At 30.9% G+C, this 17217-nt stretch overlaps 1 protein-coding gene across 2 annotated transcripts; it reads right to left on the bottom strand.

The window, feature by feature from the left end:
• Positions 1-5198: 5198 nt before the first annotated feature.
• On the bottom strand, positions 5199-15579 carry LOC108765564 (actin-binding Rho-activating protein). Of its 2 annotated transcripts, none has more exons than XM_018514331.1 (4): positions 15403-15579; positions 6222-6352; positions 5827-6076; positions 5199-5644 (listed from the first exon to the last, which is right to left on the bottom strand). In XM_018514331.1, exons 1-4 carry the CDS (start codon positions 15427-15429, stop codon positions 5537-5539), a joined length of 516 nt encoding a protein of 171 aa, XP_018369833.1. In that variant the 5' UTR covers positions 15430-15579; the 3' UTR covers positions 5199-5536. The 2 variants fall into 2 exon arrangements, with proteins under 2 accessions (XP_018369833.1, XP_018369834.1); XM_018514332.1 differs by lacking the exon at positions 15403-15579 and adding an exon at positions 7198-7376.
• Positions 15580-17217: the final 1638 nt, after the last annotated feature.

The following is a 17217-nucleotide window of genomic DNA, read 5'->3' as shown; positions in this document are numbered from 1 at the left end:
GACGTGTGCACGAGCGGCGAGAGAGAACGCAACGCGCGGGAAAGTTTTGCGCGGGTGACCTGTAAATAAATCCACACGCGCTGCTAAATAACGAATTTAATTATTCGTTTTAGTGTGTACCATACTGTAACCGGTCCTAAAGATCATCGTAACGACCTAATTATCGTAACCAATTCACGGATTAGCCTTCGAACGATGCTCGCGATGTGCATCATTTATTTTTCGCGTGACTCAAGAGAGCGCATTATATGCACGCATATACATAAATAAATATATATATATATACATATACAATATATGGACAACCACACGCACGCATGTCGAGCTAATGATGTGAACGTGTTCTTCCCTTCGAACAAAATAGCTAAACGCCTAAGTTAATCGACGTGAATTTATTCTTACCTTGTACGCAACCGTTGTTGATAATTTAAAGACCGTCAAACGTTCCCATCCTTATCTCTTTCCGCAAACGCTAATAATGAAACACTAATGACCTAAAATCCGTTATGCGAACGCTAAACACCCACGCAGCGCACTTTATTCGAGGAACGTCGTGGGAATATCCTCTGGATGTCTTTAGAACATCCCTTAAAGATCTATATGCTGTATAAGAAAATTACTAAAAATGCTGTACCTATATAAAGTTTTCTTTGAAGAACTATCTGAAAAGATATTAAATTTGTTTCGTTCTTTAAAAAATTCATAAAAAGTAGAGATATAAAGTGTTCCAGCAGAATCGTCAATCTTCGATCTCGCGATTCTCGTAGCAATGCCACACGAATAGATAAAGTGACGGAACAGAACAGGCTGGAAATGTTCGACGGATGTTTACGTGATTACCACGTGCGCGAGCGGTGGAAACGCTTCCTTCCGGTCACGTAAACGTCGTGAAATAAGATCGTAGCAGCGGCGCGAAGGGCCTCTCGAGAAATCCCGTGGTACATATACGATACACTGGCACATTCAACGACGCGCGTTTCTACGATGCCCCTGATAACGCGTGACGTTGAGAGACACCGTCAAATTTCACTGTTTTCCTACCAAGAGACCGTAATCCACTTTAGTTGCTGCGAACGTCATGACGTTATTCGCTTGCCAACGTTGTGCTAAATCCCACAAAAAAATAAATCGATTAGTACAAAGTGCTCTCGTGTAAGAAAACATACGAATTTGTTTCAATATCGAATGTTTATTGAATAGAATAACGTATTGATCGCGCAAACTTGAGAACGCAGTAGAAAATGCGACGTATGGTCGGACATAAAATATATCTTTCATATAGAAAGACGGTTTTATTGTATTATCTAAAAATCTAAATTTGAAATAATTTTGTTGGATCATTAAAATAATTGTTTAAGACGCTTAAACTGGTTGCTAGAACGACGAAACATTTTGCAATGCTCATCATGCTTGAAATTTCTGTGTAATTATTTTAATGATTCTGTAAAATTGTTTTTAGATCTGTATCTAGTTAAATTTTTAGATATTTCAATTAAAAATCGTTCTTTCGTGTACGAACTTAAAAAAACTGTACTAATAAAAAGTGTACTACTGTAAAAAAAAAGTGCAAAAATAATATATATGTTTGAAAAAAGGAACAAAAGAAATTTTTGTTGCCAAAAAATGCTAAATGACAAAGTTGTCGGGACTTATCGCACTGTTGGCAATCAAACTTAATGCAACTCGATCTAAGACACTGAAGAAACGCTGTAATAGTGATCGTAATATAATTCGCGAATGTTGGCGAATGCTGCAATAGTTACACAGAAGGAAACAACGATCGCTTCTGTAAAGAGCATTAAATGAGCGATCGATAAAACTGCGCAACGTCCATGATTGTAACATATCGATCGTCGTCGTAAATTGTTCGTTGTTAACATCTCCAGAGACAATGTATAAAAGGCTTGATTCAAACTACGGGCTCAGTGACGCTTTGCAATAACTCAGTATTAACAAATAAGTGTATGTCCAATCTCAATCTCGAAAATCTTCCAATTGGGAAGACTTGATGATTTAAATATGTATATTATTATTTAGATAGAAAAAAGTACATACTTTGCGTAGATAATAATTCGACTTTTTATGTGTAATGTATATAATAAGATTAATATCATGTAAGACTGCGTTTTTTAATATAGGATTTTTTTTTAATTTTATAAGAAATTTAATTGTGTAATCAAATATATTAAACTTATGTTTCCCGAATTACAGACATAATAATAAATTTCTGAGTTTACACGTGAAAATATAAATTTTTGTATGCGTTGCGTAATTAACATTCATAAAATAAATAATTAATGCGTTACTTGATTTAAAAATATCGTAGAATTAATTATAATTGAGTAATAAATAATGTAGTAATATGAAAGAAGTACATATATAATAATATATAGGAACGTATAAGTTAGTGTAAAATTATTTTCTTATGAGTATGTTAAACAAAAGTAGCCTCACTTTCCGAAAAAAGTTTTCAACATCTCAATTGAATTAAATCCGTCCCTGATAGTGTGAATCAAGCCCCCAATTAATTTCAGACCGTATTGACATCCGACATTTACCGCTAAACGTGTATATCTGATGAAAAACTGATGAAAGGCCACTTTCATAATAATATAATAGCCAAATGATTAAATAAAACAGCCGTATTCGGCGCTAAATGTGGAGGCTCAATGTGCGGCCCGGAAAATACGCTTACATGAAAAAGCGGCGAACATCGTCGGGTTTCTTCGACCCATATTTGAATATTCTTTGTACGTATATGTTGTAGTATTTCATGAAAAACCTAATTACTTCGTGAAGAGCCACGAATTGACGTGAAATGCAAGAGACACATTAAAGAATTCCTAACCATCGCAAAAGAGAAGATTATTATATGATAAGAATTTTATGCAATATTTATATGTGTATTTCGGCTTTCTACGATGTAATTAAAATTGTGAAATACGACCGCTCTTACGGCATATCGATCAATCGCGATCGCTGTCCAATTGAACCATATCCGCGAGCAACGCGAATATCAATCGCGCGCAATCTTCGTACACATATCCCTCCCTTTTCGACACGCGAACTTTTGTCTTTTGGAAGATTTTTTACTCTCTCCGTTTATCTTATCGTCGACATATCGAACCACTGACGTGCCCCGTAAATGAGAATTGAAGAGACTCAACAGAGAAAAGCAATTGTTAAACATCTTTATCCTATCGCAATTTTTGCTCATATTTATAATTGGAGATGAAAAAGAGAAGAAAACGAAAGAAGGTTATATCTGTGCTTCTCAAGACTCGATACACACTTATTATGAAAATTATACATCTAGACATTTTGATGCTTTTCTTTCTGTTGAACCCATTTACTTTTCCCAAGTGATACACTGTTAGATATTAAAGAAACAATGATAATCCAATCCCTGAGTTTAAAATAATATAACATTTTGTTATTTTTAACTTCCATTTACATCAAGATTTAAATCAATATATTTCTGTGGTTAATTTCAAAATAAACAATGTCCACATTAACGTATATACATAATTTAGTAAATAATAAACGAAATTGAGTCAAATTGAATATATTTTCTTGAGTTAAACCTTATTTTAGTTAAATTAATGATATATTAAGTCAGAACAATGACGATCTATAGAAATGATTAAAAAATAACTCAAATTGGGTATAATTTAACATTGTGAATTTAACAGTGTAAATTACAAAGAAGCGTTAAAATTATAAGCGACAAACATTTATATTAAAATTCATGGGCGTATCCAGGATTTCAGTTAGGGCGAGAGGGAACAAATTCGTCTTCACACAAAACTTATTAAAATACTTACATTAAAGTTAGCCTTCAGTGAATTTTCTTACGAAAAACACGTGAGTTACAAACTGAGCAATAAGCATTTAACTTTTTATCATAAAAATAATTTTCAAATATATATAGTCTAATTTTATTTCTCCTTGCTAAATTCAGGGAAAGACAAGTATTCCCTACTCCCTTTTGCGTACGTTCACACACACACACACATGTTTAGACTTATTTAATAAACAAAATTGCCGCTTCGACCGAGTCAGAGGAAAACGCAGATAGATGTATAGAAAGAAACGAAATATGTTGGCTTCCGTTGCAATATACGACTAACGCTACTGCCAATATAGAGATAGAAACCCTATCGATGTTTTTCTCGGAAAGATGTGTACATTTTGATGATCGAAGTATTCGCGTATCATCGAGTGCTGTATCGAACTAGCTGCCTTTGAAAATGCGAGAGATTCGGTCTCCTATCCTCACCGCTTGTTTAGCAATAACAATTTGCCAGTACATTGAAACGTAAATGTTTTCAATTCAGCTTTATCGAGTCCAATAATTCGTAACTAAATTCAATCAGCTGCACGTAACGCTGAATACGCGGTGAAGATACGAGGCTCTCGTTTGTCCTGCAACACATTGAAGAAGCTTATCGAAGCTTCCGGTTGGACGGACATAAAATATCCCATTCAGCGTCGTCGCCCATCTTTTTCGCGCGAGAGATATACGCGGCAGGACGCCCCTCTTATTAATTAATTTTTCTTTTTTACTTTGATATCGTCTGTACTGAGATCACCTGGCGTTCGCTGACCTAAAGTAATCGAGCTACACTGTGTAACAAAGTGCGCGTTGTAAAGTGACTGTATATACAAATATAAATTATGCGATTATCTTGCTTGCATCCTTTTTTCTTTCCTCTCTTTTAAAGTTTGCTCTTATTTAAAATCACTCGAAATTCCTCGAAATAATAAGAACATGTAGAACTATATTATAATATTATTTATACATCTTTCCAGGTAGCAAATTGACGTTACCTATCGTCATTTTGACATCAAAATGACGTCTTTTTTTTTTAATATTAAAAAGACAACAAATAACGTCAGCTTGCTACCTGACGTTATATTCCGATAAAAATGTATCTACGGGATATATGGACTGTTGTGAAACTATGCTTACTCAGAGAAAAACATAGTGCGGCGTAAACTATACAATATATTTTATATTGTGTAGAATTAATGCACATAATTGAATAAACTATGTTATAATGTTATAATAATTATAAAATAGTTTATTTAACCACATACATTAATTCTACATATAAAACTTAAATAGTCACTTATATAGTTGCCATCACTATGTCGTTTTCTCTTAATGCAATATCTTTGAAAGACATAGAATATATGAGATATCAATTATTTATTTTTTGCGCCAGATATTTACATAATTAACAGTTTCAGTAAAATATTTCTATAAAAATTGTATTAATCGCTAATCGTTCTACATTATGTCACATTAAAATATCTCACATGCGCCACTCGCGAAAATATTTACACCGATCCGCATTCATTCATTCTCAATATACAGAACCGACGAATTGAATACAAATTATTACATATTATACTGGTCATCCGTGTTACTTTCTGTGAAATATAAATGAATAAATACAGGTCAAACTGGATCCTTTGTTTACAACAATCACGAATGTCATTTGATGGTAACATTAATAGAAACAGTGATAATTTAACTATCCAGTTCAATGTTTCGGATTTCCTCAAGTCGTTGATTATATTCTTTACGAATATCTTCGATGGGTTTGATTAGAAATATTGGTACATCATCGTCTCTTCTCTAGGAAAATTAAATTTATGTATATAATACAGAGTAATGAGTAATACAACAATATTAAAAACAATAAATTAATTATCAATTTTTGTCAAATTTAATCTTTGCAAAACCATTCATAACTAAATGATTTTTCTCAATTTAATGAGAAAGCATTTAAATGTTGGAAATATTATTAATCCATTTACCTGAAAAAGACATTCGCCTTCGAATTCTAAAAACTTCTGTTTCCTCGCTCTCAGCAACAATCCAACACATTTGTTGCTAATATTTGTGTAAATGTTAAAGATATCGCCGAATGTAATGGCGATTACGTCAGGTTGATCCCGACAGGGTGTGCCTTCGTGGCTAATAATTTCGCAAAGCTCCAAAATTTCTTTCAAGACATGAGCGTTCGCTTTGCGACCGCGCAAATCGGATAAAGAACCTGCTTCTGGTCTAATAATGATAAAAACAATTGAATAATAAAATATAGTTAATTAACTAACTATAAATTAATATAAAGCAGTTACATCATTATCATAAATTTATTATAAATATCATTAAAATATAAAATAATGACAAAACTTTAAATTTCACATACCTGCCATATTCTTCTTTCGAGAATTTCGGCTTTTCGATGTCCAAACCAGAACTGAACGGATTTTTGCTCTGCTTGTCTTTATGTTTGTCAGCATATTGGTTGAACATAGCAACCTTGGCTCCCAAAGATTCCTTCAAAGGCAGGGAGACAAATTAATTATTAATTCATTATTAGTTCATTAAGACAAAAATAAATCAAGAAATATTTTATTTCGTGGAATATAAATTGTTTGTACAAGCAAAGTATTATGCGTAGAGTTTGAAAATGAAGAGAGATAAATTTTATATTCTAAAAATTCGTAGACTGAAGATGCTTCGATGAAAATTGCACGGAGTTGAGTTATTCGGCACCTTATGAGACAAGAATTTCTGGGAGTTTGCCAAACTGAGCCTAAGGATTGACCCTGACCATAAATGACGTCTCAATGGCACCTTGACAGATTTTCACAGTCGCGTGTGTAGTTACATTCACTCACATACTCATACATTCATTCGCATCGGAAGAAGCAAAATTGAATTTGAATTAAAATCCTTTGTATTTTAAGGAAAAATTAAATTTGAATTGATCTTTTCAAAATGTTCCCAGCTAATAACGAGACATGGATAAATTCAATTAATAAATCAACAAATTTATATAGGAATTTGTTATAAATATATACTCTTGTCAAATATTAATATTACAAATACCACGTTTTACTAAATTTGTTAAAATAATTATACAAAATATGATTCAGTAAAAATGTATTAAAGTAATGTTATCCATCTCCAATCCATATCATCAATATCTCTTATCTTAATTTTCAATTATTTTTTATTATTTGTAAAAAATTATAAATTATATATATTCTTATAATTAATCCTATCTAGAAATTTTCCTTCAAGAAACTCAAATAATTTCAAGTTATTTCAGAATGCTATTGCTAATTTGTTTCCAAAGAATGATGTAATCTCGAAGAAGACGTTTCAATAATACTCACATACATCATAGTCGAAGACATTATAGTATCGCGATTAAATCCAAAGTCACAAGAAAATAATACTCGAAGTAAAATAAAGAAGATGCGTGTTTCGCCCAAGTTATAGAAACTATCTTGAACCGACACCCTCTATTTTCACTTCCGGTACTCCGATATCAAGTTCACTCGGCACTGCCGACACGAATACGACGATGTCGCGATGCTGCGCGGCTCTTTTTATAAGAAACCGACGGCGTCCCAAGGGCTCCCACCCTGCTGTGGAATATTTCGGCGCAGTCTGAAATATTTGCCATGTTTCCGAGCCGATTCCCAGACTCTTGATTGGTTGCCAGACGGCCTTCTGCATACTCCGGAAATGATAATTCATCAATCGCAAACGTAGATTCATTCATGTTGTATTCTGCTTTCGGGAATCAGATCGCAAACGGAACAGTTTGTTTACGGAATAAACGATTGATACGATATAATTCGCGAAAAACGGGTATGTTAACAATTCCAAGAATGTCACGCTATATCTGCTATAAATTTCACTTACTAATCATTTGTGGAAATCATAATTCCAAAATTTAGTGCGTTAACAAACACAGAAAAATATTTTTTTAAACATATATACATATATTTAATTTTTATTAGGCATAAAAAATTCTATATAAAATGTATTTTTGTTTATTTAACTTGAATATTCAAACCATTTCCATAAATAAAAAAAGTAGTAAGTAATAAAAATAATAATACTAATAAATAGTAGTAGTAATAAAAATATTTTTTTAAGATAAGTCTTCAACAGTAAAATATTTATTTCTAATTTCCAAAAAAGAAATCCTGAAATTGACTTATTTTTTTATCCATTATAATGGTCTGCAAACCTAGAATTATGATATACAAAGAAATTTATAAAAGCATCGCTGTTGCAAAAGAGCCACAAATCAATTGGCAATGCAATTATATCGAATCGCGTGCACATCTCCCGAAATTAGCGGCCTTCATATAACGATCGCATGACCATTCAGGAAACTTGAGTATACATGTCTAGAGGGCGACGAGTACAACGTGTACTCACACAACGCAGCACAACCCGAATTTAATCTCCTAAATTAACTTTTGACCGACGACAATTTGTCACTGACAAACGAACGATATACGAGCTGGATCGCACGAGCTCGAATGTGCGTAAATCGCGAAGGCACGAGGCAGAGTTCACATCGATAAAACACCTTACAAATATCTCACGTGATCTTAATTTATCTAAGAGAGAGGATCCGTTAGATTTGTAGATTCTCCGTCGTGCGTGTGTATATTCACTGCTTTATCCATTACAAAGCTACTTCATTATCATGGCAAGTTGCGTTTCTATTTAGCACGTAGCAATATTCATTGCAACATAGAAGGAACAATTTTATTAAAGTATTAAAAAATTTAGCTAGATACACAGAGACCTGAAAATAATTTAATTAGATCATTAAAATAATTATATAAGAGCGCTCAATTTAGGTGCTAAAATATCAACACTTTTTGCAGCATTATCGTCATGCTTGAATCTCCGACATAATTATTTTAAATAATTATTTCGATAGTCCAATAAAATTATTTTTAGAACTATACGTGGCTAAATTTGTAGATACTTTAGCAAAACCATTCTTTCCGTAAATAAAACTTTTCAATTTTATTATCTAGCGTCGAAGACACAAAAAGAGAAAAAGAAAGAAGTTTGAAACTGTCATTGATATAGTTCGAGAGCTATAATTTAAAAAAAATTAATAATAACATTATTTAAGCAATATTACTTATATTCGGGACTCTCGTGAGAATTTAACTTAGAATGCAATTTTGTGTAAATATTCATTTCGCGAGAAACGCCACGCAAACATCGCAAACACCGCCGTGATGATCATCCATAAAAGGAGCTTCAAGAAGATGACGTTTATGACGTTGCATTTTCATTACTTCTGAAACATACTCCGGAATTAGATCCGTTTTCCGCTCTCATCAACCAACGTACGCGCGTGCAAGTACGTCAATGATACCCTTGTAGTTGTAATACAAGTTCAAGAATGTAAATATATAAACCCGTAATGGAATTCATTCCTTAAGAAACATTTCATTAATTTAAAAAATGCTTTTCTAATAATATTTTATATTTTGGCGGAGTTTTTAAGCCAATTCATCATGGAGATATTACAGGCATTAATTAAAAAATTTTCGAGAAAAAAGATTTTGATAAAAATTAGTTTTAATTAAAGATTTCATGTTCTAATAAGTCTATTAATCTTACATTCTTAAGTTATTCTAGAATTATACATCTTTCGTTAAAAAAGACATTTGCTTTTAGATTTTCGCTTTCTCTTTAAATTGTAGCTTTCTTAATTACATTAAACAATCTTTGTTTAAATTACTTGATACTTGATTCAAGCGCTTATAACTTATGGTGTTAACTATGCTTATAACTTCGTCGATTTTGAAGAAAACAATATTGAAGAGACATATTATTAAAGTTTACAGTTTAAAGCAAAAAACTTTTAAATTTTAAAGTTTGAAATAAGAAAACTTTCTTAATAATTCCTTTTCTTTCGCCTACTTGTAAATCGAGGAAGAACTGGATGGAATGAAAGAACTCAGATTTAGTACGATATCTGTGACTGAAATCTTTAGGACAAACTTAGACTCGGAGTTATAAATATACTATTTAAAATTCCAGAGGCCGTATATATAACGTTCGTCGCGTATGTGCGTGGTGGAATCTATAAATTATCCTACCGGTGACCCTCCATGTGGCAACGACCCGTCCGAGAATTCTAGCTTCTTGTCAATCGATGAAAAAAGGTCGCATCAAGAATGCAATAAATCATAATCAACAGAAACAACAAAAATATAGTCTAGGTCAGTCTAGAACAACACACGAAATTAGAGGTCTACTATGTGCTATCCGTAAGAAATGAGGGGACATTTATCTGAACTTCAATCACAAAAGTTAAAACTTATAGTAGTGATGTTTAAATAAAAAGATAAAGTATCTTCATAAGTACATCAAAGAAATAAATTTTCCTGACATTACTAGGCCTTTCTGTTTGCTGCTAAAAGTTATTTTTTATATGCAGTTTATTTCTTCAGTAGAACTTTATGGAGTTTACAGAATTGTTTTCTCTTAGAAATCATGGAGACATCGCAAAGTTGAACACGATGTTGTTTATAGAATGTAACGGGCATTCAGAGTTTTCTGTATATAAAAGTAATTTTCCACCCACTGTGATGAGGTTCACGTATACGTTCATTTTTGGCACCTCACACCAGATTTCGAAGTAATTAGGCGAATCTATGTTGACAGACTTACATAACTGAAGCCAAATTAAAGTCATAAAATCACTCGAATGACCAAGCTCATTTCCTGCATTACATAGCCTAGTTTAGTACGCAGTAATCCGAAATTAATAAAGCCTTTCGCACAATCATATCTGCAGAGTAATATAAGAATATGTTAACTAAAATCTAATTGCTAATTTTAAAAAATTTATATGTTAAAATCGAAGTACGCATACGTGTACTTAGCGTTATAAATAGCTTGAAGCATAATTTAATAACACATAAATTGGAGGATACATATCCAAAATTAATGCAAACTTTATCGAAGATTCTAGAGAGAGAAGAGAGAGTTTTTTTTGTAATTTAAAAAAATTAATATAATACTCATATTTATATCAATTTTACAATTTTACAATTTTATTATAATTCTAATTCAATCTTTAAAAATAATAATCATTATGCAGTTTACAACAATAGTACGGACGGAATTTTAAAGAGAGATAAAAGCAAAAGAGGGATTCCGTTTAACTATATTTTTAAAGCAGAGTATTTGTGTTTTAAAGCAGAGAATTTGTTTTAAAACAGAGAATTCGTGTGTTTAAAGCAGAAAATTTGTGTTTTAAAACAGAATTTGTGAGAATTTGTGTTTTTAAAACAGAAAATTTGTGTTTTAAAACAGAATTTGTAAAAATTCGTATTTTTAAAGCAGAAAACTCATGTTTCCAAAGCAGAGAATAGTACATGTAGGCAATCGAGCTGTGGACAATAATAAATGAGGAGCAGACTTTCAAAATTCGTTTTGTCCAAAATTTGTAATTTTCAGAAAATAAGAAAGAAAGAAACTCCGTATACAAGAAAATTACGCACTTTATAGAAAATAATATGCCAATCAGTAGAGTGTGAAATATTAAACAAAATTGCTAAACAATTGCTAAAAATATTAAACAAATGCATTTTATTTGTTTCTAGTTAAAAAAACATAATGCACTTCGAAATGTCTATGTTTTTTCATCAGCATATAAATTAACGATGAAAAAATGCCTCTGAGCATCTCAGAGTAGCTTATAATATGAGTCTTTCAATACTGAACACTACGCCATTTCTAACTAAAAAAATGAAATTTTGGACAAAATGCATTTTGGAATTCTGCTCTTCAAATATAGGCAAATGTGATTTCGTCTCCGAAAATTTTATTTGTGTGCAAAAGTGCATGTAGGCAATCGAGCTGTAAGCAATAATTTTTATGCGGCAATGAACTGTCGGCAAAAAGTGATGTAGACAAATGACGTTGCAGGCAATCGATTTGTAGGCAAAAAGAGCCATCTCAGAGCAAAAAAGATAGTCAACGATTTAGATATTCGTTTATCATTAATTATTATTTCAAAATTTAAAACTTTATCTATATTAATTCATTTAACACTGTATAATTGTTATTTATTTTTTAATTTTGTGTTTAATTTATCATCAAGTACTTTATGTATGTCAAATCAGACACAATAAATACAATTTTACAATTAAACATAATGAATATATTTAAAGTTAATTTAATTTCATGTTTGGAGTATTTTATTGTATATACCAAGTATATACATATACGATGAAAGATCACGCGTAAAACTTTCGCACGTGCGTCAACGTGAATGCACGCCATTGACCGAAACGAAACGTGGGCGTCAAATAAGACGTTGGTATTCAAATCTTTTCTTCGTCACAATCTAGAAGTGTTGGCACTCGTTTCTGTCTCCTGTATTAGTCACAGTCGCGTATTCATACGATTAACGATTCCACCTCTACAACCACATTCTCTTCTGCTTCCAATTCATTCTTTAAATTTCGACTTAATTAAAGAATTTTCTCTTCCAAAAAATATAGAGTTCTTAACACGTCACAAAAAAGGAGAGAGAGAGAGAGAGAGAGAGAGAGAGAGAGAGAGAGGTTCTGAATTATTCGTTTTTTTACAAACATGTCATTGTATAACCATATTCAATCTAAATTTGAACATTTTTAACAACAAAGAATAACTTATCTATTCATATTATTTTCTTTTAATTAAATGTATCGGTTTTATACTCTAAAGTCTGTGAGAAATTTGAATATTAATAAAAACAATGCAACTTGTGCAATAAATTTTTCAAGTTATCTTTTATAGGCAAAAAAATTTATTACTTAAAATATTCAAAAGTTTAAACAATTAACATTAACAATATAATATAATGAACATTAATTTTTTTAAAATTACAGCTATACATAATATTGCAAATACACAATTGATAATATAATAACGATAAAAACAAGAAATAAAATAATTAATACTAAAATAACAAATGTTAAAGTAACAAATATTAAAATAAAAATAAAAATATATTTTAATTTTTTTGTTTTAGTATTTTGTGTTATATTTCGTGTTTAAAGGAAAATCGATTGAAAAAATCTCGACAATATTATATTATGGCATTAAACATTTCTAAACTTTCCAATAAGTTATCTATGGAAATACAAAACAATGTAGTAATATTCATTTAATTATTAATATAATAAAGAAATATTATTATATCATAATTATTTCTTTATTATATCAATATTTAAATGAATTATTAATATAATAATTTAATTATTAATATCGTAAAGAAGATTCTTCTTACATTATAATGAGGCAAAATTATATTTTAAGAATCCATGGAGAAGATGTTAATCATCAAATTCTGTTGTAAAAGAAGATGTAGATCGAGTCATCGAATATAAGAAAAGTTGTAATTTATTTGCCCGTAGCCTTGGTCGGACGCCAGACGTGACCTCGTTCGACACGATATCTTTCTTTCCTGCTTGACAGTTTAAAGTACGACATTTGGTGTTTGCGAAAATTTTAAAGACACTCCTCGAAATAATTTTAAACAATTTCTCTTCAAATTAACTTGTAAAAGGTAATATCTAAATGATTGGCCACCCTCATTGTATTTGACAAAATAAGTATTAACGAAATGCAGAACCTTCTTCATTATATTAAAAATATGGAAGACTGTATGTGTATTAATTTAATAATAAATAAAAATAACTATATGTATGTATAAGACTTACAAGTCAATAGGCAAAGGATTAAAGAAAGTAGGTTACCTTAACGATCGATCTGGATAAAATAGAACATGCCATTAACATACACTGTCGGTTAAAAACGGAATACCAGGAAATATCCTCGACTTATCAAACTGCGTTAATCGAAAACTTGTTTACATTCCTTAGTTGTTAGTAATCCCAACTTAGAATTTGTATTTCGCCGTATTACACGTCGATTGCCCTGTTTCGGAATTTCATCCCGCAATGTTTTCGATTTCTGGCAACCAAAATATCGGCAATATATCAGAGTCTGTTAGAATAACAAATGAGTATATAACAACTCAATCATACCACGACATATGCGGAAATCGCGGCGAATATCTTTCTCTCTCTCTCTCTTTCTCACTTTTTCAGTTATTTCTGGTCAACAGTCGTTATTTTCAGCCACGTTCGTCACAAGTCCGGAACTCTCGCGGCAACTAATCGCCGCTTTTGAATCCATTTCATGGACATTACCTTTGACGATCATTTGAAAAATTACCCACAGTTAAAGAAAAGTGAATAAATTAAATAATACTTTTTTGGAAATGAACGTATACCTACATGAATTAGTGATAAAAAAAATTACGTAAAACTACATTTGCTTTAAACGATTTGCTGTAAATCGTATGTTCTTTTGTGCCAATATCAAAGTTTTAGATTTTATAAACAAAAAAAAGGAGAAGAGATTTTGCTAGTATAATAGAAGATTCAATGGAAAGAAAACATAGCGGAAAACGTTGAAGAATTAAAGTGATAAAGACAGGACATGGTCAGACAGTAATAGTTACATCTGGTCCTTCAGCTTTATATTTATATATAAAACAATTATTAATTTAATAAAAATTCTTGAAACCATATCTTTGTATAAATAACATTTGATAAAAACGTTTATTATATTTAGACATATATTCTTATCAAATGCCATGTAACTAAAGTTATATTTTCAAGATTCGTTAAAATGCGGAGAGAACTCTTTTCTATTTTTATAAAAAAGTGTAAAACTACAAAAACAGGATATTCAAAGAAAAACTATTCAGCATTTATATAATAGATAGTACACACCATACTGAGTAAAAAGCCTTAGTAAACATAAGTCGAAAGCTTAACCATTTCTGAGATATAAACAATTTTGTGTGTTAGTATCATAACTAACTCTTATTGTCTCTTCTACTTGTTGCATACGACGTGAAAGAGAGAAATTGAGATAAGTAGCACACTGATAACCTATTTGGGAGAATTATAGGTCTAATGAGATCATCTCCATAATACCCATCCAATTGTAATGACCAGTTAATGTCAATTTACTGACTCGCAGTGAAATTTTTCTTTATAAAGTACGTATAAAAATTGAATCAGAACGCAGTTTGTAAACACTGAGGCAATCTTCACGTCATATACGGTATGTAGAAACCAATAAATCAGTAATGATACAGTTAATATACAAAATTGTTTATATCTTAGAAATGATTAAGTTTTCGATTTATATTCACTAAGGCTTTTTTACTGAATCAGTACGATGTATATATACTGTCTACCATATAAATGCTGAATGGTTTTTTTCTAACACCCTGTGGGTTATATGTTAAGGATACTTAACAAGAAAATATTTAATACTTATAAAAAGTGAGGAACATGTATAGGCAAGTACGCGTTAATGGAAACAATAAAAATAATAAAACGAGAAATGCACAAGACACGCGACCAGATTAACAAAAGCTTTATTATAAGTTTGAGCTTGGGTTGAGTTGTTTCTTCACACGATGTGACCAGTGCCAAATGTATCAAAACGTCACCGTAGAGAATTTTGCTACTGACCTCTTCTGAATCACTGTAATACTCCATCTTCGAAACGCGCAAAACGATCGTTAGGCGCCAATATTTATCGAAACTGTAATTATATAATTTGATTAGCTACGGAATCGGAAATTATATTACGCACACGAATTTAATTTTCTCCGCAATTTTTGGAGGCAGCACTGACCTCTCTCACGACGAGACTTAATTCGAAATGACTGTTTAGTTCTATTTATAATCGTAGCGAGCACGTGATGCAGCCGACATGTTCCTCGAAAATTTGAACTGAAAGTTTGCCACTAAAACGACAGTAATATGTATTTATCTATGAGTTTTTAAACGAAAAAATAAAATAAGTCATATAATTCAACTATATGTATATTAATTGCGACAATTTATTTGTTGTATATTTTCTGTATTTCAATAATTATGAAATTTAAACATATTTTCCAACTTCTACACTAAATGTTCCGACTTTTATTCTAAATATAACACCAGTATTTGATTGTTCGCTGATTTCTCCGTTTTTTTAATTACGCAAAATTAACAGAAATATAAGGTCTGGTTACCTTACTGTTAATCATAGTAAATCAGTATATATTTCATCTGACAATGATTGTAAGACATGATAAATTATATTATATTTAATTATATATTGTCAGATCGTTACGTATTAGAAATAATTTTTACATTAGATGTGTTTTTGATTGTATGAAGCTCCTAACTTTCAGCATAAGGTATTTTGACAGCTCACAAAGAAAGAATTAGATATTAATATATCATATCCGCGTAATGTTCTGAAGTGATATTTAATGCAATATAAACGATGATGAAACAAGCTCTAATTTTTTATGAGCTCTACATACATCTTTGTAAAGTAAATCAACTAATGATAGTGTATTCAGGATTAAATATTTAGGCAACAGATCTATGTGAGATATGTTATATATGTGGGTGTATATATATATTTATATATATATATATATATATGCATATTTGTCGAATAAATGTTTTCTCTTTCATAGATCCATTATCTTAATATAAAACTTTTTCTCACTCACCGACCTGATGCGCAACGGGTGAAGTTATCAGCAATGAAGTTATGATGATTCTATAACAAAAATAAGATTCAAGTTAAAGCAATATTTAAATGTTCATTAATCAATGTTTTAAAAGCTAATTCTTACGCAACAAATTTATTTTTGCGTATCAAATGTTTTGTCTTTCAATTAGATACTTAACTTTTACACATCCTTAGTTAAAAAGTTATTAACAAATAGATGCTGATGGTCCAACTTTACGTTACAAAAAGTGTGTTATTGAATTCAAAAGAAATAAATTGGTGTTTAAAATAACACCAATCGACCGATTTTCGTTTACACATTCAGAAACAGGTCGATTTTTTGTTAACACATTTAATATGAACAATTAAAGTTCGAGAATGGCCGACTCAGATAGATAGGTACAAATTGTAGTTACTAGGGTAACTGTCCCTATTAATGTGCCTTTTGGCCAATTTGCTTATTACTGAATTAATTATTAAATATTGTAGCTTTAATTTTATCTGCTTGCAATCAATATCGATTTTTCAACTTCTGCTTTTTCTTATAATATTTCTTTAATCTAAAAAATGTTAATACTTTATAATGCTTTTGACAAAAATAGAAAACATGTTTTTGTCCCTATTAGTGAGTCCTTTTAGCGGCGATGGCCCTATTAATATGCCCCCAATTTGTGTGCCTATCCACATTTGACTCATTTTAACATATAATTACTAAAACAGGTAATAAATTTAAGCTAATTGTTTATGTTAATATTACATAAAGCATAATTTCA

Source organism: Trachymyrmex cornetzi, unplaced genomic scaffold, assembly GCF_001594075.2.
Source record: "Trachymyrmex cornetzi isolate Tcor2-1 unplaced genomic scaffold, Tcor1.1 scaffold5, whole genome shotgun sequence".
In the NCBI taxonomy this organism is placed as follows: domain Eukaryota; kingdom Metazoa; phylum Arthropoda; class Insecta; order Hymenoptera; family Formicidae; genus Trachymyrmex; species Trachymyrmex cornetzi.
The sequence above is the reverse complement of the archived record's forward strand: the minus strand, read 5'-3'. Positions and strand labels throughout refer to the sequence as shown.